Raw genomic sequence first — 26,384 nt, forward strand, 5'->3', positions numbered from 1 at the left:
CAGCAGTAAAAATAAAAACAAAGGCTTAGAATTGAGAAATGTGGCAGATAATGGATTCCTGTAATTTGACTACTGGTTGGATGTTGGAAGGGAGAGGAACCATTAGTGGTCTCCCAATATGTCTGTTTTCTCCTTATATTAGTGTTCTGGAGGTGTCATTGACAAAGTACCGCAAACTTGATGGCTTAAAACAGTTAACAAATTTACTGTCTCAGAGTCTGGAGGCTAGAAATGGAGGTGTCGTCAGGGCTGGTTCCTTCTGAGATCTGTGGGCAGAATTGGTTCTGAGCCTCTCCCACTTTCTGGCGACAGTCTGCAGTCCCTGGTATTCCCTGGCTTGTCACGACTCCAATCTCTGCCTCCATCTTCCGGTGGCATTCTCTCTGTCTCTGTCTCCTTATAAGGACACCATGTTGGATTAAGGATCCACTAGGATGATGTCACCTTAACTAATGACATCTGCAATGACTCTGTTTCCAAAGAAGGCCACTTTCCAAGGTCCAGGAGATTAGAGCTTTCACATATTTTCTTGGAGGACGTATTTCAACCTGTAACATTCTCCCACCCCTTCCTTACAAATGGAGCCCTGATGTGCGGCCTGGCCCAGATGGAGGCTGCCTTTCTGGGTGGAGAATTGTGTATCTCCTTTCATCAGGCGTCCAACCCAAGCAAGTTGCTGCAGCCATTCCTGACCTTGAGACCAGATCAGCAGTTCTAATCTCACCTGACCGACAAGGGGAGGCTGACAGCTGCCATGGAGGATAAGCGGGGGCCACTCAGGGGCAGGAAAGCAAGGAAGGGCTGAGTGAGGGGCAGGGCTCCAGGGCAAGCCAAGCCCAGCTGGGATGAAGACAAGGTTTCAACTCACCATCTTTTCTTTTTAAACAGTGTTTTTCATTTGTGAATTTTAAAAAATCTGTGTAAAAAAATTTTTTTAATAGTTATAAAAAGGCCCATACTGGAGGCTGCTTTTCCGAGCTTTTGGCCATATGGAAGTGCCCTGGCCAGTGACATGAAGGCAGAAGTGTGATGTGGGAGCTTCTGTAAACATCCTTTAACAGACAGCGTGCATATGTCCTTTTGACCTGACTTTGTGTTTTCCTTCATCCTACTTCAAGGAATAGGGATGCCAAAGTAATCTCAACCCTTACAGAGGAGGAGGCAGATGGGGTATGATTCTAAGGCAGGCTTGAGAGAGGTCTTTGGATATCCTGGGTAAGGTGTGAACACGGCCTTCTTTCAAGGTCCCAACCTGCAGCTACCTCCAGTTGAGTGACCCTAGCAAACGGTCACCACACCAGTGTGGTGATGGTGGTGGTGTTCTGGCTGACTTAACTTTTAAAAATTTGAATTAAAATGCACCCACATAGGCCATTTACTCATTTTTCATAGATCCAATTTTACCCTATTATCTTATATCTAGCTTTACTTATATATATGCCTGGTCTCTGAATGATTTGGGTTTAAGACCTCTGAAATATTTTAAAAATATCTGTTGAACATTTATTTAGACTAGAGGCTGAAGACTATGGGGGGAAAAAGACCCCTTGGTGACGGAGGTCTTCCTCTTCTCTACTGCCCAGAGCAAGAGATTTCAAGTTCCAAACTCCTGTATATGGTCCACTCAGCAAAACAAAAGCTCTGCAATTACCCTGACACCCACTGGGGAGCGGCAATTTAGCAATGACTTACTGTCATTCTAAAATGCATTTAGAAGGTTCTTTTACCATTCATTCACCCATCCATCGAAGCAGTTTATATGAACGTTTCTTCTAACACCACACTGTTTCCTCTGCGAGAACAATTCTGGTAAGTGAATTACCTTCAATGTGCCACACTTCCAGGGATATTTTGGCACCATTAAGAGACTGTGGGCTTCCCTGGTGACTCAGTGGTAAAGAATCTGCCTGCAATGAAGGAGATGTGGGTTCCATCCCTGAGTTGGGAAGGTCCCCTGGAGAAGGAAGTGACAATCCACTCTAATATTCTTGCCTGGAGAATTCCATGGACAGAGGAGCCTGGCGGGCTACAGGCCATAGGGTCACAAAAGAGTTGGATACAACTCAGCAACTAAACAACAGCAAAGAGACTGGCACCCCCAGGCCATCTGGTTCTTCTAACCCAGTACACTGGTGATGCTTCCAGACAGTGGGGACATTGCAGAGGGGGCAGTTTTTGAGAAGGAAATAACGAGCACAGGTAGAATGTGAATCACCACTGAGCCATCCGCATGGATTGTTGACAGCAGGAGAATGACATCTTCTTACACGATGAAGAGGGACTGGGAAGGTGGATGTGCTTCGAGATGTGCTGGTCTGAATACATTCACATCGAGAGCATTTCTGGCAAGATGAGTAGCTTTGGCAAATCTACCGACAGATCTTCGGGAGTGAGGGGGTGCTTCAGATCTGCGTGAGATTTAGCCAGTGACTTGCACCTAATCTCAACACTACACTTTCTGAAGCTTTTCAGTGACTCCCTTTGATGTTCAGAAATCTCATAACTTAGTAGAGCTCTCTATAGCAAATAGAGTCCATTTTTAAACCTGAAAATAACTGTTTCCATCAGCTACATCAGCACAGCTGCTAGTTGCTGCTGTTCTTTTGGCCTGTAAGTAACAACCATTCCTGGTTAATAGCAAAAAAACAGTCTGGCTAATGAAAGGCACTGGCACTATATTTCATATCTAAAGCAATTTTTAAAAAAATCTGTAATGAGCGTCAATTATTGGGAAAAAGAGTGATTTTTACCTGCTTCTTAATCTTCCCAATTGCCCTCTAGAGCAAAAGAGCTCTCCTTGGAAACTCAGTCCATAATAAACACATGTATGTGAACAAATATACACATTATTTTGCCAAAGGGTGATTTCTTTGGTTTTTGAGCTACAAATAATCCCTGAAAAGTGGCTTTCTCAACTAAATATGCAGTCATTACACTGTATTTATAGTGATTAAAAATCTTTATTAGGGACTTACTTAGATTTTCAATAGATCTGCTTTTTAATTTTGCAATTTTATGACCATGGAGCATGGACACACAATTTTTTAAAAATGCACCCAACTTCTACATGAAGATAAAATCAGGCTTTGTCAATAATGAATAGTTTTATGCTAGTAGAATCTTCTTGGAATTATCTTGATTTGCGGGACACTATAATTTCTATTAGCATAATTATAAGGCCAATTAGAAAATATATACTGGGTTTCTCAATTTTGGTTAAGAGCTCGGTTGGAAAAATTCAGGAAAACATTCATGAGTTGCTGCTTCACCTCCAGCACTCTGCTCACCCTGCCCCGATTCCACATTCTCTGACTCAGAGACTATTTGCAGAGGACACCTGTTTTAAATGTACCAACAGGAAATACCTATGTTGTCTTTTCATAATCTGATGCTGCATCTGGTTAGCTGAAATGTGACGCTGCCCACGGACTGAAGCAACTTCAGTGTGACAGCATTTACTGGAAGGCGGAGGGAATCCAGTTTATATTTATTTTCCTTCTATTAAGACCTGGCATTGTAGCATAAGAAAAAATAAATAAGGAAAAGGGCAAAACCAGTTTAACTCTCAAAAGATGAGTATTAAATTACATACAGGAATTTTACATCCAGACTCAGTATGATTTGCCCTTCATGCATAAAACTGTTGTCTGACAATGCTTGCTTTATAATATTTTATTTATAAACTTTTTGTCCAGTATGTCTTGTTATATATTGACAGGATGTTTATTAATATACACCTTCAGTGGAAAACTGCAGGGCAGTCTGCCCACTGGAATAGAATTAACAAGGGAATTTCACAATTATTAACGGTAGTCTTAACACTAAAATTCCAACTGGGTCCAAACGCAAGCAAGTCACAGGGGGCGGGTGGGATGCGAGGTGGGCGAGGGTTTACACCCCACGTGCACGCCTCCGACGGTGCCACTCGGCCAGCAAGTCCCCGAGCCGGACCGCTGGTCCACACTGGAGTCCCCTCCTTCCGAGCGGGTTTCCAGGTTCCGATGCCCGGCCCCGCGGCCACCCAGCCCGGGCCGCGCTCCGTCTTCACCCGGCAGACGCCGCGGGCCGCGGTTCCCGGAGCCCCATGCGCGCTCCCCGAGCCCCGGCCGCCCTCGGAGGCCGCCCACCCGCTCCCGGGACTCCGAAGCGGGTGTCCCCGGCCAGGTCTCCAGGGCTGGCGAAGGCAGCAGCAGAATGACGGAGATGACGAAAGAGCTGACGCCACGCCGCCCACCCGGCCGCCGCCGGAGCCCGCACACGCCGCCCCGCCCGCGAGGTCGCCCGCGCGCTCGCGCTCGCGCCGGTCCCGCGGGGCGCGCCCCGCCTCCTCCGGCCCCGCCCCGCCCGGGGTTCCCACGGCGCCCGCCCGCGCCCGGCGCCGTCCTCCCCGCCGCCCAGGCCTTTGGCGAACATGGCGCTTGTCCCCTGCCAGGTGCTGCGGGTGGCCATCCTGCTGTCCTACTGCTCTATCCTGTGCAACTACAAGGCCATCGAAATGCCCTCGCATCAGACCTACGGAGGGAGCTGGAAATTCCTGACGTTCATTGATCTGGTAAGGCCGCCCCCCTCCCCTACCCCTGCCTCCCCGCACCCGGAACCGGCGTGTGTTTGTGGGTGCGCCGGCATCTGCGCGCGTGCCGCCGGCATCCAGCCGCGTCCTCCCTTCTTCCCCAGTGACTGCGTCTCACAGGCCCCGCAGCCCCCGCAGCAGTACCTTCGGAAGCACCCAGCGTTACCTGGTAGCTGGGGCACAAGTGCAGATGGGTCGAAGCCAGGTGGTGGGCTCTTTGGAGGGGAACACACACCTGCTTCTAAGAGGTGCCTTGGGAAGATTCTCCTCTTAGCAAATGGATCGGACGACCTTGATCAGGAGCGGCCTGAGACCCATTCGACCCCCAAGATGCTTTCCAGAGCACCCACCGTGGGATCAATTTGCAGCAGCTGGAAGATACTGGGTATCTTCGAATGACTTGGAGCTTCCTCTGAAAGGACCAGAGTTGTCCTCACAAAGAAGAGAAGGCTCCTCAGAAAGAAGAGAAATCGCCTAATAAAGTTGTCTTCCTTTTATCTGTTTTTTTTTTTTTTTGCCCCTTGTCACTAATTTACTTCCAAACTTTGTCCTCAGAAACATTAGAAGAGAAAGATTTTCCAAATGTATTCTCAGTGTGACGCTACACTTCTCCCTATCTTACCGTGTAAAAGTTCACAGTAGTTTGCATACGCAACTCCTCTGTTGGCACAACATCCTGGCCTTGGAAGTTGTAGTTTGTTCCCTTTTTTACCGACAGCTTACCACTTCTGGCACTAAAAGGGCCAGAGAATCAGCCTGAGCAGAGGACTCAATAAGGACATGGGGTGGAACCTAGGAACTTCAAGGTGATAGGTAACTAAGACGAGCTCAAACACACACTAAAAGATGGTCAAGTACCAACAGAGAAAACAGAAGCGAGAAGTTCTAGGGACTAGAGAAAATGTAGAACCCAGTAAATCAGTCGCCAGAACTACCGCTACAGGAGGTTCGCTGCACAAACGAGATTGTAATCTCTTATTGTTGACCCTTCATTTTGATGAAGAGAACTTGATACCTGTTTTGAGATACTTCCAAAAGCTGAGGATCCTTCAAAGAAACGCAGTTAGCGGGAGTTTTGTGTAGAAATACCATTTTAAATCTGTATCTTGTTAGATATGTTCTGAGAGGAATTTAAGTCATTTTTTTCTCAGCACTCTCCAAACTGGGCACAAAGACTGCCCAGGACATGGTGTTTCAGGGGTTTCAATTTTCAGTTCCTCAACTTCCAGCTCTTTCTTGAAAGTGATCTGCCTCTGAACATGGCTATTGCCTGCCAGTTCTCCTTTCTTCTGCCCCATTCATCCAAGGCCCAAGCATGTGACAAGGCTCTGTGTTGTATTTATCTGTTCCTTTTACCTTTCAGAAGATGGACTGGTGTTACTAGAACTATCTTCATATTTGCTTGAAAAACGAAGTCAGGCTTGTCTTGACAAAAAAGTAGTCTTGGGTTGATTAGCTCATCCACGGGCCCTACCTTTTCTAATCTTCCATAGACTCAGTGAAACCTGCAGTCCTGAGGTTCTAATAAATATGGACCAGAGCATTAGAAATCATGTCCCCTTTCAACTGTGCAAACTTAAGTTATTTAGATGTTTGAACATTTAGATGTTATTTAAAAATATGTGCATAGATTTTCAGAATTCTTTTTTACTGGCTATATGAAGAAAATCTGTTGGATCACTACCTTATCCTGTTCTTGATCTCCCTTAGAGCTGGCCCAAGGAACTGCATTGAGTTGATACACTGATGAAAACCCCACCAGAACCATAGGAGCTGTGAACAGTTCTCAGAAGTATTAGATGTACTTTTGAGGGCATAGGAGAGAGGATCAGCAGGTGAGAGGGGTACATATTGAGAGTATCATTAACCCGTGCAAGAGATGACACCTTCTCACACTGGCATGGCTTACTGTCTGTTACAGAAGAAGACTCACAAGAAACAATATATCTCTCATAACCTTTGTGTGACATCACACTTTAGTAGAGCCCATCTGACTCTGCTTAAACTGTCATACAGTTTGTATTTTAGCATTTGGCGATTGGACCTGCCTGTTTTAAATAATGATAATCAACACAAACATGCTTTTGTCTATCAGAATTCAGGCCATGGATTCAAATTTGAAACTTTTACTTTGTTTCACGTTTAGATTCAGTTTGCATAGGGCCTTCAGCCAACCGTTCAAACTCTATCTCTGTGGCTTTGGATTGAAATATAATAAATCCTTAGTCGAGAGTTCCTGTGAGAAAGTACAGTCTAGAATATATTCAAAGAAACACTCATGCAAAGTGTTATTCTTTTTGTTATTAGAGATTTAGAGTCTTTGGCGCTTACGCATTGTACAGCTGTTTAAACAACCATCCTGTCAATCCCTAGTAATGGCATGAAAAGATTAGGCTACTATAATTTACTCATTTAATTTCTCATTTTTTTGTGTGTTTAAGAAAATAATAAACACTATTACTTCAGTGCTTTGGACATTTTTAATGGTTCTAAACCCATTAGAGCAATTCTGAAAGAAGATTTAGTTTCTTAAAACTTCAAGGAAAAGGCCCTTTTTGTAGGCAGCTTAGATCACAGAGAATCAAGACATTTATCCTGGTGGTTACACCTGATTCTGTGATCGGTGGCATCAGTTTACCAAAATGTAGCTCAGAAATTTCAGGCAACATGGATCCAGGAGAATATGGTTATGCAGCAATGGCCATTCCAGCCATATCTGTATCTTTCTTTGAGTATGAGAGTCATCCCAATAGAATCAGAGCTCATGGCTAAAAACTGAAATGCAAATTATTGCTATCAGTAATCTTATCCTATTATTGTTATTCCCTAAGAGCTTCGTTTCCTAGAATCAAAGAACAGTGAGAGAACTGAACGTGCATCAGGAAAATTCAAGTTAGTAAATGGAAATGGAACACTTGGCATGACAGGCAGAATAATAGACCACCCCCCCCTCCAAAAAAAAAAGTCTGCATCCTGATCCCTGAAGCCTGTAAGTATGTGAGGTTACATGGCAAAGAAATTAAGATTGCTAATCAACTGACCTTCAAAGAAGGAGGTTTATCTACAGTTTATTGCAGTTTATCTACGTTACTGCAAGGTTTCTTAAAAGTGAAGGGATGCAGAAGAGACTAATGAGTCGAAGGAAGATGTGACAGTGGAAGAAAGTCACAGAGAGATACAACATTGCTGGCTTTGAAGGTGAAGGAAGGAGCCAAGAGCCAAGGAATGTGGGAGGTGTCTACAGGCTGTAAAGGGCAAGGAAATAACCCCTCTCCCAGAGACTCCAGAAGAAACACAGCTCTGCTGACACCCTGATTTTAGTCCTGTGAAACCCATTTTGTACTTCTGACCTCCAGAACCATAAAATAATAAATCAGCATTTAAGCCACTAAACTTATGGTAATTTGTTGCAGCAGCAATAGAAAGCTTGTACACTTGGCTCTAAAGCCTGTGACCTAAAAAAAAGCCTTAAATGTTATTGTACTTATGCAAGAAGATAGTGACTTAGTTCTTTATGTATATTAGACAATTGGTTAATTTTAGTTTTAACCAAAATACAGGTTTTTCCCTTCTGCATCTGTGAAACTGTGCTGGGGAGACATACATGTGACAACGGGCAATGTAAGAATCTATAAAAGTGGAATAGCTTCAGAAAAACTAGCCCTTTTCTTTACTGTGAAGTATTTTAGAAATTATCATCGTGCAGCATGCCATGCCAGGAGGAATACTCTTAACTGGAAATAAACTGGAAAGAAAAAAATATTGAACTGACTACTGTTCAGATATTTTCGTAACCAGTATTACAGCTGATGAATTTTCTTCAAATGATGTAGATTCATTCACTTATTCACTAATCAAGTAATTTCCCAAGTTATATAATAATTGACCCTCAACATGATAGAAATGAAGAATCAGAATCAAACCAACATAAATAAAAGAAAAAAGAAGCCGGATGTTGAAGCCTAAGAGTAGTACTGGAATACAGTGGGGGTTTAGTAAACATTTGAATAGACGGAATCTTTCCATGTGTTCAGTAAGTATTCTTTCCTTGTGTGTCCTCCTATAACCATTCAAAATACTGTGGATTTTTGGAAATATATCAATCAGAATTTTACTGAGCTCTATGTGATAGAATGTTTAAACCATGAATGAGAATCAACTTCTTTGAAAAACATGAACTGGACATTTGTTATAAAAAATTATTATAGACTTTGGATTTAAGACGCTTTGATTTTTAAAAATTGAAACAGAAATGTGATGATCTGGTCCCATTTGCTCTAGTTCGTGGTTCTCAGCGTTCTGAGGGTTATCATGTCCTGTGTGTGTGCATGCTCAGTTGTGTCCAACTCTTTGTGACCCCGTGGACTAAGAATACTGGAGTGGGTTTGCCATTTCCTACTCCAGGGGATCTACCGGACCTAGGGATCAAACCCATACCTCCTGCATCTGTTGCAGTGGCAGGGGGATTCTTTCTCACTGAACCACCTGGGAAGCCCTGTCATGTCTTAGGGCTCCATTATATTCATCATTTCTCCTGCACTGACTTTCCATTCATGCACAGGCAGAATGTTGGTGAAGCCCTACCTCCTCAAAGTGTGGTCTGAGGACCAGAAGTGATCTTACCTGGGAGCCTCCTAGAAATGTGGAACCTCTGGCTCTGCCCCAGACTTTCTGAAGAAGCATTTACTTGTTAATAAGATTATTCTGTGATTCTTTTGCACATTCCAGTTTGAAAAATACTGCTCTGGGCCACACTGTTTCTGTTTTGTCATTTACTATGGAATAGCTTGTAGACAACAGCCTTCATACATTAATTCTGCCTACTGTATTTAAAACATTTAAGCATACTTCAAATATATTTAATTATGTCACTTTTATTGTCACATGGTTCAAACGATGTGAAAAAAAATGACAACTTTAAGAGAAAGAGAAAACTATGTATTTGGCACCAAAGGTAGGCTGTTTGTTGCAACTGAGAAACAAATTTGGCTAATCTTCAGGGAAACCAGGTGAAAAAGAATACACATTTGACTGCATTGTCTCTTCTGTTGGAATAAAGGAAGTGTAAAAATTTATCAGGAAAAATACAATTCTTTCCAGACAACTGACTTTGCAAGGTTCTTTATCACTCAGCTAGTCATAAATGACCTTGGGTAGCATAGCAGATAATGCCTTTGATTATTTTCTAGCAGATTATCTATGGAAATATTCTTATAGTTTTTTTTTTTTTATTATGATTTTATGAAAGCCAAAGGCATGGTCTTCTGTTTTGACTGGGTGAAGGCATTTTTGCAGAGGTTTAAGGTAATACAATCTGGATACTTATTTTTGTTATCTAAATCTGTTTTGCAAAAGAATTTAAGAAAACCACAGAGGGAGCAGGATAAATAAGAGCTCAGATGTGGAAAAGCTTGGGGTGTTCAAAGAACAGGAAATGGTCAAGTATACCTGGAGGACACATTTTTTTCTTTTAGACATGCTAAGAATTTTTGACCTTTAAAAATATTTAAAAGGGAGAATAAACAGCATAAGTATACTAAAGGATGCATTTGAGTTTGTCTTACATTTTCTTATATACTTGTAAGAAAATATTCTTGACTCTAGTCCATGGCTTAATTTCAAATAGGAAATAAAATATCTTGAGAGGAGAGTCTATATACCATTATGTAACGATGATATTTAGCTTTGCCAGTCAAAACCACATAATGCCATGTGAAGGCCAGTAGTTCATTGAGTAGTCTGAACAAAATTAGTCAGGTTTGTTTTGTTCAATATTATACAAAGAGGGTGAAACTGCAATTTTTTTTTTCAGTGCAATCAGACTTGACCCTAAATGCATATAAACTTCAAGGATTAAATAATGCTTTTTCCTAACCTGGGAGAAGAATTTTGAGTAGGATACTTTGCACAGAGTTCTCTTCCTTCTCTTTGAAAGTGTTTCTTTTGGATCAAACATAAAATAGGGGCCTGGATTTGTCAGAGTTGGGGAAATAGTTGATGATATAATCACTCATTCCCTTTCTTAGTTGCAAATGTTATTGAAATTACAGAGTCATCTGACCATGCTGAGGTCACTTCTTTTCCCATCTCTGCCATTCCGCGTATCTGGTATAACATTTAGCAAAATTGGTAGCTGCTCTTGAGGCTTTCATTTGTTTCTCTGTGTTCCCCTGAAATGTCACATGTTTCTGTGGAAGTGTGAACAATAGTACAGTTTTCCATATTGAATCAGATATCCCTGTGATCCAAGCACACTTGGAAAAAATCTTACTGCTTAGGATTCCATAACAACATAGCTTGCTTTGTGTCTAGCAGTCTGTGGCTAGACAGTTAAAGGGCCCCTGTCTCCTCTGCCTGGTAGTCCTGCCAGAGGACAGTGAGTACAGGGCTCTCTCTATGCACACGAGAAGACCCCTGGAGCAGATCCATCATGGAGGGCAGCAAGGTATGGGATGTTGCTTTGGTAGGCTGGATCAAATAGGCTGATGGAGAATCATCAGAGAAATTTCTGGAATTCACCAGGTGGCAAGAATACTGTAATTTTGAATCTTGAGCAAATGGCATGTGTTCAAGACAATGCTTTAGAAGCATGAAATTCTAAAAAGTTGTTAAGATAATGGTTTAGCCCCTTCGTGTTGACTTTATGTTTAGACCTGTCAGGATGTGTTACAACTTAACACTTTAATTTCAGATCAACACATAGCATTCCAGAAAATTTGTACAATTCTGTTGCATAGAATTCCATAGCCTGCGTGCATGCTCAGTCATGTCCAACTCTTTGTGACCCCATGGACTGTAGCCCACCAGGCTCCTCTGTCTATGGGATTATCCCAGCAAGAATACTGTTGTGGGTTTCCATTTCCTCTTCTAGGGAATCTTCCCAACCCAGAGGTCGAACCCGTATCTCCTGTGGCTCCTTCCTTGGCAGGTGGATTCTTTATCATTGAGCCACCTGGGAATCACGTAGCCACCACCACAATCACTTAAAAATATTAGAATATTTTCCTGTGATATCCCCTTATAGTCAAACCCTCCCCCTGAATCTTAATAACCACAAGTTTGTTTTCTGTCCTTATAGTTTTTATTTTTCTAGAAATACATATAAATAAAGCATATGGTATATAGCCTTTGAATCTGGCTCTTTTCATTTAGCATAATGCATTTCAGATTCTTTCACGTTGCTGTGTGTATCCACAGTTTGTTCCATTTTAATGCTGAGTAGTATTTCATGGCATTGATATATTGCTTTGTTGATTCACTGCTAAACTGAAGTGCATTTGGCTTTTTTTCTAGTTTGGAGTGATTGTAAGAAAAGCAGCTATAAATATTTGCACAAGTTTTGTATGAACATGAGTTTTCATTTTTTCTGGGAGTGGAATCACTTGGTTATATAGAATTATATGTTTAGCCTGATAAGAAACCACCAAACTGTTTTCCAGAGTGGTTATGTCATGTTGCACTGCCTTCAGCAATTTATGAGAGTTCCAGTTGCTCTGTGTCCTCGTCTGTGGGCATTGTCAAGTGTCTTCTACTTTAGCTGTTCTAATTGGTGTACAGTGATATCTCATTGTGGTCTTAAATTGCATCTCCCTCATGACTAATGATGGTGAAGGCAATGGCACCCCACTCCAGTACTCTTGCCTGGAAAATCCCATGGACGGAGGAGCCTGGTAGGCTGCAGTCCATGGGGTCTCAAAGAGTCGGACACAGCTGAGCGACTTCACTTTCACTTTTCACTTGCATGCATTGGAGAAGGAAATGGCAACCCACTCCAGTGTTCTTGCCTGGAGAATCCCAGGGATGGGGGATCCTGGTGGGCTGCTGTCTGTGGGGTCGCACAGAGTCGGACACGACTGAAGTGACTTAGCAGCAGCAGCATGACTAATGATGTTAAGCCTCTTTTCTTGTACATCCTTATCATATATATATCTTCTTTCCAGGTACTTGTTCAAATCTTTTGCCCATTTTAATAAAAGATTGTTTTATTATTGTTAAGCTTAGAGAGTTTTTGTGTAGGCTAAATAGAAGTTCTTTGTCAAATATGTGATTTGCAAACATTTTCTTGCTATCTGGGGCTATCTTTACATTTTGTTAGTAGAGGCAGTCCCCGATTTACATTGGTTCAACTTTATAGTTTTTTGATGGTATGAAAGCATTACACATTCAATGAAAGCTACTCAGTGGTGGTGTCCAACTCTTTGTGACCCCATGGACTATACAGTCCATGGAATTCTCCAGGCCAGAATACAGGAGTGGGTAGCTGTTCCATTCTCCAGGGGATCTTCCCACCCCAGGGATCGAACCCAGGTCTCCCGCGTTGTTGGCCGATTCTTTACCAGTTGAGCTGCAAAGTCCTCATTTTACTTATAAGTGAGCAGTTATGAATGATCAAGGGCTCAGACTCTCCTCTAGCAGCTTCCTTTGCTTAGGCAGAAGGGAAAAAGGGAAAGGAACACTCTCATACAGAGGTGGATGTCACCAGAGTGAACCCCGCCATTCTAGATGTGAAGCCACTTGGAAATACAAGCAAGCCCGAGGGGCTCAGAGAGTTGGTTGGGACAGGACGCAGGTAGTTAACATCTAGGAGCAGAGTCAGGAAACCAGCATTCACATCCTGTCTACACTGTGCATTGACAGCAGAAGCCAGGGCAAGATGCTTTACTCTGCCGCCCCTTGCTTTGTTTATAAACATGTGATATGTAGTACCATATGCTCTTGTGATGCTGGGTAGGATAGCAAGCCTCAGCTCCCAATCAGCCACGGGGTCAGGAAGGCAAACCACTGATAACTTAAAACCATTCTGTATCCACACAGCCATTTGGTTTTTCACTTTCAGTAGATTATTCAATAAATTACATGAGACCTTCAACACATTATTATAAAATAAGCTTTGGGTTAGATTATTTTTCCCAACTGTAGGCTAATGTAAATATTCTGAGTGCATTTAAGGCAGGTTAGGCTCAGCTATGATGTTTGTTTGGTAGGTTGTGCATATTAAATGCTTTTTCAGCTAAGGCAATATTTTCACCTTACCATGCGTTTGTCATGGTTGGATGCACCACACTTCGTTTAATCATTCATCCATTGAAAGTAATCTGGCTTGTTTCTACTTTTGAGCTATTATGTATAAAGCTGCTATGAACACTCATGTATAGGTTTTTATGTGAACATAAGTTTTTATTTCTCTGACATACATGTCCAAGAGGGCAATTTCTGGGTTTTATCATGATTGCAATTTTAGTTTTAAAAGAAACTATCTAGGACCACAGAATGGCTATACCATTTTACATTTCCACCAGCAATATACGAGTGATACGTTTTCCCCTCATGTTGCCAGTTATATGGTGGTGTCAATATTTTGAAATTTTGGCCATTTTAACTGATGTGTAGTGCCCTCTCATTGTGGTTATAATTTGCATTTCTCAAGTGGCTAATAATCTTGAACATCTTTTCCTGTCTTACTTGCCATGTGTGTATCCTCTTTAGTAAAACAAATAGTATTCTTTTGTTAAATTTTATTTTCTGGTTGTTTATTGTTAGTATATAGAGACATAATTGATTTTTACATACTGACCTTATATCCTGACTTTGCTAACACACTTATTCTATGAGCTTTGTTATGAATTTCTTGGAGTTTTTTTTTTTTTTATGTAGACAATCATATCATCCGCTAATACAGACAGTTTTCTTCCTTTCTAATCATCATGCCTTTTATTTCTTTTTCATGTTTTATTGCCTTGTTTAAGACTTCTAATATGATATTCATCATATGTGTTGAGAGTGGATAGTCTTGTCATTTCACGTTTAGGGGGACAGTTTTTTGCACTTAAGTATAATATTAGCTATATATTTTTTGCATACCCCCTTTATCACGTTGAGCACAATTCCTACTATTTCTTGTTTCAATTCAGTTCAGTCACTCAGTCGTGTCCGACTCTTTGCGACCCCATGAATCGCAGCACGCCAGGCCTCCCTGTCCATCACCAACTCCCGGAGTTCACCCAGACTCATGTCCATCGAGTCAGTGATGCCATCTAGCCATCTCATCCTCTGTCGTCCCCTTCTCCTCCTGTCCCCAATCCCTCCCAGCATCAGAGTCTTTTCCAATGAGTCAACTCTTCGCATGAGGTAGCCAAAGTACTGGAGTTTCAGCTTTAGCATCATTCCTTCCAAAGAACACCCAGGGCTGATCTTCAGAATGGACTGGTTGGATCTCCTTGCAGTCTTCTCAAGAGTCTTCTCCAACACCACAGTTCAAAAATTCTTTGGCACTCAGCCTTCTTCACAGTCCAACTCTCACATCCATACATGACCACAGGAAAAACCACAGCCTTGACTAGACGGACCTTTGTTGGCAAAGAATATCTCTGCTTTTCAATATGCTATCTAGGTTGGACATAACTTTCCTTCCAAGGAGTAAGTGTCTTTTAATTTCATGGCTGCAGTCACCATCTGCAGTGATTTTGGAGCCCCAAAAATAAAGTCTGACACTGTTTCCACTGTTTTCCCATCTATTTCCCATGAAGTGGTGGGACCGGATGCCATGATCTTCGTTTTCTGAATGTTGAGCTTTAAGCCAACTTTTTCACTCTCTGAGAAGCTTTTTTTAAAAAAATATCATAAATGGATGTTGAATTTTGTCATGTGACTTTAACTGCATCTATTGACATGTTCATATGACTTTTTCCCTCTTAACATTTATTGATTATTGTTAAGTTGATCCTGCTTTCCCAGAGTGAATGCACTTGATTGTGGTATATTGTCCTTTTTATCCCTGGAGAAGGAAATGGCGATTTGCTAGCATTTTGTTGATTTTCAGTTCAGTTCAGTTCATTTCAGTCGCTCAGTCGTCTCCGACTCTTTGCAACCCCATGAATCGCAGCACGCCAGGCCTCCCTGTCCATCACCAACTCCCGGAGTTCACTCAGACTCATGTCCATCGAGTCAGTGATGCCATCCAGCCATCTCATCCTCTGTCGTCCCCTTCTCCTCCTGCCCCCAATCCCTCCCAGCATCAGAGTCTTTTCCAATGAGTCAACTCTTCGCATGAGGTGGCCAAAGTTCTGGAGTTTCAGCTTTAGCATCATTCCTTCCAAAGAAATCCCAGGGCTGATCTCCTTCAGAATGGACTGGTTGGATCTCCTTGCAGTCCAAGGGACTCTCAAGGGTCTTCTCCAACACCACAGTTCAAAAGCATCAATTCTTTGGCACTCAGCCTTCTTCACAGTCCAACTTTCACATCCATACATGACCACAAGAAAAACCATAGCCTTGACTAGACGGACCTTTGTTGGCAAAGTAATATCTCTGCTTTTCAATATGCTATCTAGGTTGGTCATAACTTTCCTTCCAAGGAGTAAGCGTCTTTTAATTTCATGGCTGCAGTCACCATCTGCAGTGATTTTGGAGCCCAGAAAAATAAAGTCTGACACTGTTTCCACTGTTTCCCCATCTATTTCCTATGAAGTGATGGGACCAGATGCCATGATCTTAGTTTTCTGAATGTTGAGCTTTAAGCCAACTTTTTCACTCTCCACTTTCACTTTCATCAAGAGGCTTTTTAGTTCCTCTTCACTTTCTGCCATAAGGGTGCTGTCATCTGCATATCTGAGGTATTGATATTTCTCTCGGCAATCTTGATTTCCAGCTTGTGCTTCTTCCAGTCCAGCATTTCTCATGATGTACTCTGCATAGAAGTTAAATAAGCAGGATGACAATATACAACCTTGACATACTCCTTTTCCTATTTGGAACCAGTCTGTTGTTCCACGTCCAGTTCTAACTGTTGCTTCCTGACCTGCATACAGATTTCTCAAGAGGCAGGTCAGGTGGTCTGGTATTCCCATCTCTTTCAGAATTTTCCAGTTTATTGTGATCCACACAGTCAAAGGCTTTGGCATAGTCAATAAAGCAGAAATAGATGTTGATTTTACCTCTCTGTTAATGAGGAATATTTGTGTGTAGTTTTTGGGGTGTTTTTTTTTTTTTTGGCCTGACTTTGTTAGTATTATAATGGTTAGCCTTATTCCTCCTTGATGTTCTGGAAGAAGACTGAGTAAATTTGGTATTACTTCCTCCTGAAATTTGTGATAGAATTTACAAGAGAAAATCACTGAGCCTGGAGTTTTCTTTGTTGAAAATTCAATTTGATTGATTTCAAGACATAGGACTATTCAGGTTATTTCTTTTCTTTTGAGATGTGGTAGTTTATATCTTTCAGGGAATTGATCCGTTTCATCTAATGTCAACATTCTCTCCTTTTCTTTCATTGTCTTTAGGGTCTGTAGTGATAACCAAAGTTTATTCCTGTTATTGGGAATCTGTATCTTTTTTCTTCATTAGTATGGCTAAGGACTTCTCAGTTTTGTTTATTTTTTCAGAGATCAGCTGTTGGTTTCATTGGCTTTGTCCTGTTGTTTTTCTTTTTTTCAGTTTCATTATTTCTGCTCTTAAACTTTATTACTTTCTCCCTGCTGTTTGTTTTGGGTTTAATTGGTTCTTCTTTTATTAGTTTTCTAATGTGGAAACAGGTTATTTATTAAATTGAGTTCTTTTATAATATTTAATACTGCTTTAGTTTCGTCTTACAAATTTTAATACACTTTATTTTCATTGTCATTCATTTTAAAATATTTTAATATTTCCTTTGAAATTCAAAAAATGATTAAGACTTCATTTTTTTAGAGCAGTTTTAGGTTCACAGCAAAATTGAGGAAATGTAGGGAGGTTTCCTGTATACCCGTTGCCCTCACCAGAGTCTTTCTATTTTACAATGGGTTATTTAAACATGTGGTGTTTAATTTATACATTTTTGGCTATATCTCAGATATGTTTCTGTCATTTTTGTAGTTTAATTTCATTCTGATCAGAAATCATTTTCTGCATAATTTCACTTCTTTTAAATTTGTTGTTTGTTTTTATGGCCTAGAATATGGACTGTCATGTTAAATATTCCATGTACACTTGAATGTCAATTACATTAAGTTAGTGAATAATGTTGATCGGATCCCCTACATCTTGCTGATTTTCTGTTTGACTACTCTCTCATTAACTGAGAGAGGAACTCTGAAGTCTCTGAGTGTAATTGTGGGTTTGTCTACTTCTTGTTTCAGTTTTACTTCACATATTTTGGGGCATATATTTTGTTAAGTACATATACATTTAGGAATGCTGTATATTTTGATGAATTATTTGTTTCATGGTTATAAATATTCTTCTTTTTCCTTGATAATTTTTCTTGTTCCAAAGTTTGCTTTGCCTGATACTAACATAACTTTTCCAATTTTCTTTTGATAAATGTTGGATTGTATATTTTTCATCCTTTTACTTTTTTATCTATAGTGACATATTTAAAGTGGATTGTTTTGTTGACAACATATTAAGTCTTATTTTTAAATTTAATTTGATTATCTCTGTACTTTAGTAGATACCACGTACATTTAATTATTGAAATGATTAGATTTAGATCTGCCATTTATTATTTTCTTTTTCTGACCTTTTTTTTGGTTCCCTCATTCCCCATTTCCTGCCTTCTACTAGTTTATTTTTTAATATTCATTTTAATTTCACTATTGGCTATTTGGATCATCTCTTTGTATTGTTATAGTTGCTGTTCTTTGGATTACTGAATACACAACTTACTTTACATACTCTAGAGTGAATAGTTTACCATTTCAATTAAAACATTCCAACCTTATTGCTTCACTCACCCCACTTAGTTGTCATATTAAGTACACCCACATAACTTGAGAAATCCACAGACAGTGTTATAAGTTTTGCTGTCAAGTCAAACGTTCTAAATAACTTAGTTGAGTAAAATAGTCTGTTTATTGACCCAGATATTTACCATTTCTGTTGTTCTTCTTTCAGCCCTTGTGTCCACATTTCTGTCTGATATCATTTCCTGTAAGCCTGAGAATTTTTTTTTAGTATTTCCTTAATATTGGTTCTACTGGGAACAAATTATATATTTTAGTTTTCCTTAATCAGAGAGTTCCTCCTAATTTTGTTTTCAGTCCTGAAAGATATTTTCACTGGGCATAAAATTCTGTTTAATTTTTTATCACTTGAAAGATTTCGTGCCACTGTCATCTGGCGTGATTTCTGATGCGAAGTCTGCAGTCATCCAAACCATTGCTCCCTTGAATGTAATGTGTTATTTTCTGCTGGCTTGCTTGAAGTTTTTTCCCTTTGTCTTTAATTTTCAACAGTTTGATTATGATGTGTCTGGCCATGTTTTTATGAGTTTACCCTATTAGAATTTGCTAAAGAGCCTCTTGATGAAAGTGAAAGAGGAGAGTGAAGAAGTTGGTTTAAAGCTCAACATTCAGAAAACAAAGATCATGGCATCCGGTCCCATCACTTCATGGCAAATAGATGGGGAAACAGTGGCTGACTTTATTTTTCTGGGCTCCAAAATCACTGCAGATGGTGATTGCAGCCATGAAATTAAAAGACGCTTACTCCTTGGAAGGAAAGTTATGACCAACCTAGACAGCATATTCAAAAGCAGAGACATTACTTTGCCAACAAAGATCCATCTAGTCAAGGCTATGGTTTTTCCAGTGGTCATGTATGGATGTGAGAGTTGTACTATAAAGAAAGCTGAGAGCCGAAGAATTGATGCTTTTGAACTGTGGTGTTGGAAAAGACTCTTGAGAGTCCCTTGGACTGCAAGGAGATCCAACCAGTCCATCCTAAAGGAGATCAGTCCTGGGTGTTCATTGGAAGGACTGTTGTTGAAGCTGAAACTCCAAAATTGGCCACCTCACACAAAGAGTTGACTCATTTGAAAAGACCCTGATTCTGAGAAAGGTTGAGTGCAGGAGGAGAAAGGCACGACAGAGGATGAGATGGTTGGATGGCATCACCGATTCAGTGGACATGGGTTTGGGTGGACTCCAGGAGTTTGTGATGGACAGGGAGGCCTGGCGTGCTGCGGTTCATGGGGGTCGCAGAGAGTTGGACAGGACTGAACGACTGAACTGAACTGAACTGAACCTCTTGAATCTACAGTCTTTAACCCAGTTTGAAAAGTTTACAATGATTATTTCTTGAAATATTTTTTCTGCATCCATCTGTCTCTTTTATCTCTTCTCAGATTCCATTGATATAAAGATCATACCTTTTGATTATTGTCCCACAAATTTCTGAGGACTTGGGATTTTTTTTCCCCCAGTCTTTTTTTCCTTTCTGTTCTTTAGGTTCTGTGATTTCTATTGATATATCTCCTAATTCAGTGACTATTTCCTTTGTTATCTACATTCTGCTATTAAAAATATCCAGTGAGCTTTTAAATTTCAGCTTTTGTCTTTTTCAGCTCTAAAATTTCTTCTTTTCTTCATAGCTTCTACTTCTCAATTAAGCATCTCTATCTTTTATTCTTTTAAACAATGTTCACCTTTACCTTATTCAGGATTGTTGAAGAGCTGCTCTAAAGGTCTTGCGTGATAATTCCAACATCTTTGCCAACCTGGAATAAGTATTTGTTAATTGTCTTTTTCCTTGAATATTGATCAGATTAATGTCCTTTGGAAAATGGTTTTCTGTTTGATTGTTTAGGAGGCAATCAATCAATTTAGGTTCAACCTTCATATTCTGTCTCATAGTGGTTCTGATGTCAGCTGAAATTTCAAAAACTATGCCCGGATATTTGGATCTTACTGGAGCTTATACCGCTCAGGAGTTAGTCTAGAACTAGTGTAAAGGTTTCTATGGTAGTTTATGTCTTGACACGTCTGCTGAGCCTCTTTAGGTTTGTTCTGGTCAGGTCCAGGACTTACGTTAGTTCATAACACAGGCTTAGGAATTGCTTCTTTTCGTCTGTCTTCTCTCCATGATTTCTCCCATGCTCTACAACTCTCACATGCTCTTTTTCTTGGTTCCTCTGGTCAGAAGGCTGGAGTCCTCTCAGAATTTTAGCCTCCCATGCCATTGTGCAGCCTACACAATTGGAACTTTCTTATAGACAAGCAGCAGGAGAGCCCTTTGTAAGAAGGTCTTTTCCCAGTTCCTCTGGCAAGAAATATGGGCTTTTCTTGGGGTTCAGGTACCTGTGCTGTTGACAGTGAAGCTCTCTATCTGGAGCCTGGGTTCAGAGCAAAGCTGAGAGTGAAATAAAAGGTGAAAAAAAATATTCACAGTCTCCAGCACACAAGAGTCATTTCCCCAGACCTCTGGCTGGGAAAAAAGCGATTCTCCTGGAGTTCTGGCTGTCTGTGCTTGCTGCATAATTCAACTTACCCTCAAGTCAATTCTAGGTGAGAAAGGACAGTAAAGCTCCATGAGCCTGACACATTATGGATCTTTATTTAAGTTTTCCCTCTAATTCCTGATACATCTGGTATGTGTACTTTTCAAAGTCTTCAGGTAGTTGGTTTTTGTATTTTGTTAGGAGCCATGAAATTAAGACGCTTACTCCTTGGAAGGAAAGTTATGACCAACCTAGATAGCATATTCAAAACAGAGGTATTACTTTGCCAACAAAGGTCCATCTAGTCAAGGCTATGGTTTTTCCAGTGGTCATGTATGGATGTGAGAGTTGGACTGTGAAGAAAGCTGAGCGCCAAAGAATTGATGCTTTTGAACTATGGTATTGGAGAAGACTCTTGAGAGTCCCTTGGACTACAAGGAGGTCCAACCAGTCCATTCTGAAGGAGATCAGCCCTGGGATTTCTTTGGAAGGAATGATGCTAAAGCTGAAACTCCAGTATGTTGGCCACCTCACGCGAAGAGTTGACTCATTGGAAAAGACTCTGATGCTGGGAGGTATTGGGGGCAGGAGGAGAAGGGGACGACAGAGGATGAGATGGCTGGATGGCATCACTGACTCGATGGACGTGAGTCTGAGTGAACTCCGGGAGTTGGTGATGGACAGGGAGGCCTGGCGTGCTGTGATACATGGGGTTGCAAAGAGTCGGACACGACTAAGGCTGATCTGAGTCGCTTTAGTTGTAGTCAGTGGGAATGTTGGGCTGCAATCAGCTTTCTTCATCTTGGCTGACACCAAAAACAGCTTATGTATCATTTTATTACCTGTTTTCCACCTAGAATATTTTGTAAATAATTCCTTGTCAGCATACGTTCTTCCATAACATCATTTTTAATGACTGCATATTCCTTCCTATGGGAATTTATATTATTGATTGTCTTAGTGAATATATGGATAGGTAAATCTTTAGATACATCTGTGATTATTTTCTTAGGATAAATTCTTAGAGGCAGAATTGATATTCAAAGTCCTTAAAAGAGTATCTTAACTTTAGGTCAATCAATTTATAGTCTTTCCAATATTTAGAGTATTTGTTTCTCTATTAATGCTCACACATTTTTTATGAATAGAAAGATAATGCCAGTGATCATTGGAGGTACTTCAGCCCCACAGTTTCCTGTCTAGGAGATGCTCTGCAAATATTTCATGACATTATCTCATAAATATAAGTGATTAATTGTCTTTGACTGTTTATAAAACCCAGTGGTATTAGACACATTTAGTATGGGCTTATAAATGCTTAACGGAGAAGGCAATGGCACCCCACTCCAGTACTCTTGCCTGGAAAATCCCATGGACAGAGGAGCCTGGTAGGCTGCAGTCCATGGGGTCGCTGAGGGTCAGACACGACTGAGCGACTTCACTTTCACTTTTCAGTTGCATGCATTGGAGAAGGATATGGCAACCCACTCCAGTGTTCTTGCCTGGAGAATCCCAGGGACAGGAGAGCCTGGTGGGCTGCCGTCTGTGGGGTTGCACAGAGTTGGACATGACTGAAGCTACTTAGCAGTAGCAGCAGCAGCAGCATAAATGCTTAAGGCAAATATAAATCTTTAAATGCCTAAAGATTCCATGGTAATTAGGATGGAATTGACATGGCTGAAGTGAGCAATATAGCTTTCTATACACTGTAATCATGGGTTTGCTTGTGCATTCCATTCATCTTGCATTGAAATTGTAATTTAGCTGAGTCATGAATGATTTATTAGATTCAGATTGAAAAGTCAACATTAGGAGTCCGGGGAAAGTGTGTTTGCTGTAGCATTACCCATCTTTTTCTTTGTAATTACACTTACACATGTTGCTATTTCTAAAAAGACATATAAACATTCCTGTCTGACTCTTTGCAACCCCAGGAACTGTGTAGCTCATCAGGCTCCTCTGTCCATGGAATTCTCCCAGCAAGAATACTAGAGTATGTTGCCATTCTCTTCTCCAGGGGATCTTCTTGACCCAGGGATCAAACTCGGCTCTTCTACATTGTAGGAGATTCTTTGCCATCTGAGCCACAGGGAAGCCCTACATGAACATTAAGAATTCATATAGAATGGGAAAATATCCTCTTCTAGAATATTAAAGCATTGTTCTATACCAGAGTACATAACTTCTGTATCAGCCCAGGCCCTTCAGAGAAAAGAGATGGGATGCTTAAACTGAGTAATTTAAGTGAATTTAGGGAAGGAATGGTTTACAAGGGTGGACAGGGTATAGCGAAGTCACACAAAACAGCACAAAACTTGTGGCCTAGTAATAAGGGTAGGTTACCACTGCAAGGCCTGAGCAGTGACCTTTGTTTCTCATCCAGCCTGCAAAACAGAACAGATATCCCAAGGTTCTTTTTCTTTCTCTGTCTGATTTTCCGCCAGTACTCCTTGTCGGTTAAACACTACAGGAAGTCAAAGGGTAAGAAAGCCTCTTGATGCAGTGCACAGCTATCTACCGGGGTGCATATAGGAAAAATTATGGAATTTAAACCCCCTACCACAAGTGCATTCAGATGTCTCTGGTTAATATGTAACCTTTTGTATTTAATGAAGGAAAATTTTTGTCTCAGAAGGTATTAATTTATAGTTGAATATAGAAAATGATCATTCTTGACATATGAAATTTCTTAGCAAAATACACTATACATTTACTGGAGTATATGCAACATATTATACCTATTAAATAGAGGTGTTATAGCATAAGAGATGAGTGCTTGTGTTTAGAAGTCAGATTGAATTTGAATCCCAACCTTTTCATCTGCCAGTTATCTGACTCTAGGTAAATTTATTCCCATCTCTAAGGCCTAACATTGTTATTGCTGTTGGTTTTAATTTATTAAATGGGAATGATAATAGTATCCATCACATAGAGTTGTGAGTATTAAATGTATTAATGTTTGTTAGTTGCACAACCCAATGCCTGGCACATATCAGTTAGTTAATAAATGCTCTCTTCTTGTTGTTCAGTCACTAAGTTGTGTCTGACTCCTCGGGACCCCAAGGACTGCAGCACACCAGGCTCCTATGTCCTTCACCATCTCCCAGAGTTTGCTCAAATTCATGTCAGTTGAGTCAGTGATGCTATCTAACCACCTCATCCTCTGCCTCTCTTTTTTGCCTTCAGTCTTTCCCAGGATCAGGGTCTTTTCCAGTCAGTCGGCTCTTTGCATCAGGTGGTCAAAGTACTGGAGCCTTAGCTTCAGCAACAGTCCTTCCAATGAATATTCAGAGTTGATTTCCTTTGGGATTGATTGGTTTGAACTCCTTGCATTCCAAAGGGACTCTTAAGAGCCTTCTCCAGCACCACAGTTCAGAGGCATCCATTTTTCAGTGCTCAGCCTTCTTTATGGTCCAACTCTCACACCTGTACATGACTACTGGGAAAACAATAGTTTTGACTATATGGACCTTTGTCAGCAAAGTGATGTCTCTGGTTTTTAATATGCTGTCTAGGTTTGTCATAGCTTTCCTTCCAAGGAGCAAGTGTCTTTTAATTTCATCACTGCAGTCCAAAATTCCACAGTGATTTTGGAGCCCAAGCAAATAAAATCTGTCACTAATTGTTTAATTTAGCATTTGGAAAGAATAGAGAATTCAGTGATTAAGTGCACAGGCTCTCGAGTAAAATCTCCTGGGTCGGCAGCCTAGTCCTGCCTCTGAGTCTTTCCTTGGAGAAGCCACGTTTGGTGACCTCATTTCTTCATCAGAAAATTGAGGATGATATGTATATCATCCTCAATTTTCATTATATATATATATGTATCTATAATGAAAATTCATAATAATATAAAAAATTTAGAATTAACAGTCAGCCTGGTTTCACAATCTGAATGGGTAAGTCCCATGAAAGCTAGTGAAATTATCTACAAATATGTAATCAATAGCCCTCCATATCTGCTGGTGTAAAACCTAAGATGATAGTACTGAAGCTGTTTTCCTGTTTCTGATTCAGGGATAAAAGTGTCTGGAAAGATTTCTCTTTTTTTATTCACTTTTTCTATTTTATTTTTAATTAACATACACTAAATTTGATTTTTTGTGTATATAGTTCTATTTTAACACATGCATAGATTTGTGTACCTGCCACTGTGATCAAGATACAAAACACTTCCATCGTCCCATAAACTCCATCATGCTATTTATTTGAAGTCCACCCTCCCCCAATTCCTAACCACTGTTCCCTTCTCCATCACTATATTTTTACCCTTTCAAAAATGTCATAGAAATAGAAGCATACAGTTTGTAATGTTTTGAAAGCACCTTGGAAGGACTTCTTTATTCCAGTGGTGTGGATCTGAAAAGTGGCCAAAGTGAGGCCTAACTGGTTGTCTGTAGAACCCAGAAAATAAGTAGGCAAGAAGGAAGTAGGAGAAAGACTAACAGAAGTGCATTGCATCCTGAGAAATTCATATACACAAACCAAGTGGTATAGGTTTCAACTAATAAGCAGTAGTGTGCTCTTGGATTTATAGTTTCTTTTTCATGAACTCCATTACTTCAAAGTGATAGAGAACCAACCCATGAGTGCAGCAAAATGCCTTCTCAATGGGCAAATGCTCACTACTTGGAAGGCTTACAAAATACTACTGAACTGAGCTAAAATTATACATATACATTATTCAGTTCAGTTCAGTTGCTCAGTCGTGTTAGACTCTTTGCGACCCCATGGATTGCAGCACACCAGGCTTCCCGGTCCATCACCAACTCCTGGAGCTTACTCAGCCTCATATCCATCGAGTCAGTGATGCCATCCAACCATCTCATCCTCTGTTGTCCCCTTCTCCTCCCACCTTCAATCTTTCCCAGCATCAGGTTCTTTTCTGATGAGTCAGTTCTTCACATAAGGTAGCCAAAGTATTGGCGTTTCAGCTTCAGCATCAGTATCAGTCCTTCCAGTGAATATTCAGGACTGATTTCCTTTAAGATTGACTGGTTGGATCAATACAATAATAATTATAGATTGTATTTGACCATAATTCTGGGACTAGAGGAGCACTGAAGAAAAAGAGTGACCCTCAGATTAATCTACATATATTATCTGTTGGAAAAATATTAGTCTTAGATAAATCTTTTTGTTGTTGTTCCAAGCTGAGTAAATAGAGAAACAACTTATATACAACCCTTGAAAATTATTGCATAACATGGGAAACTGGAGAAGGAAATGGCAACCCACTCCAGTGTTCTTGCCTGGAGAATCCCAGGGACATCGGAGCCTGGTGGGCTGCCGTCTCTGGGGTCACACAGAGTTGGACACGACTGAAGCAACTTAGCAGCAACATGGGAAGCAGAAGTGAAAGTGAAAGTCGCTTAGTTTCTGCCACCCCATGGACCCCTTGGAATTCTCTAGGCCAGAATACTGGAGAGGGTAGCCTTTCCCTTCTCCAGGGGATCTTCCCAACCCAGGGATTGAACCCATGTCTCCTGCGTTGCAGGCAGATTACCAGCTGAGCTGCAATGGAAGCCCAGGAATACTGGAGTGGCTATCCTATCCCTTCTCCAGGGGATCTTCGCGACCCAGGAATCGAACCGGTGTCTCCTGCATTGCAGGCGGATTCTTTAC

At 40.7% G+C, this 26,384-nt stretch overlaps 1 protein-coding gene across 3 annotated transcripts in view; it reads left to right on the top strand.

Moving 5' to 3' along the window:
* Window positions 1–4,332: 4,332 nt before the first annotated feature.
* AIG1 (androgen induced 1) overlaps window positions 4,333–26,384 on the top strand; it is a 272,842-nt gene continuing 250,790 nt past the window's right edge. For 2 of the 3 annotated variants that reach the window (XM_027551735.1, XM_027551736.1), the window contains exon 1: window positions 4,333–4,552. In XM_027551735.1, coding sequence (XP_027407536.1) covers window positions 4,412–4,552 — 141 coding nt within the window. In that variant the 5' untranslated portion in view covers window positions 4,333–4,411. Of the gene's footprint in view, window positions 4,553–4,674; window positions 7,036–26,384 lie in introns of those variants that run through there. The other variant, XM_027551737.1, reaches the window with a different exon arrangement.

This window comes from Bos indicus x Bos taurus, chromosome 9 (assembly GCF_003369695.1).
Source record: "Bos indicus x Bos taurus breed Angus x Brahman F1 hybrid chromosome 9, Bos_hybrid_MaternalHap_v2.0, whole genome shotgun sequence".
Lineage (NCBI taxonomy): Eukaryota > Metazoa > Chordata > Mammalia > Artiodactyla > Bovidae > Bos > Bos indicus x Bos taurus.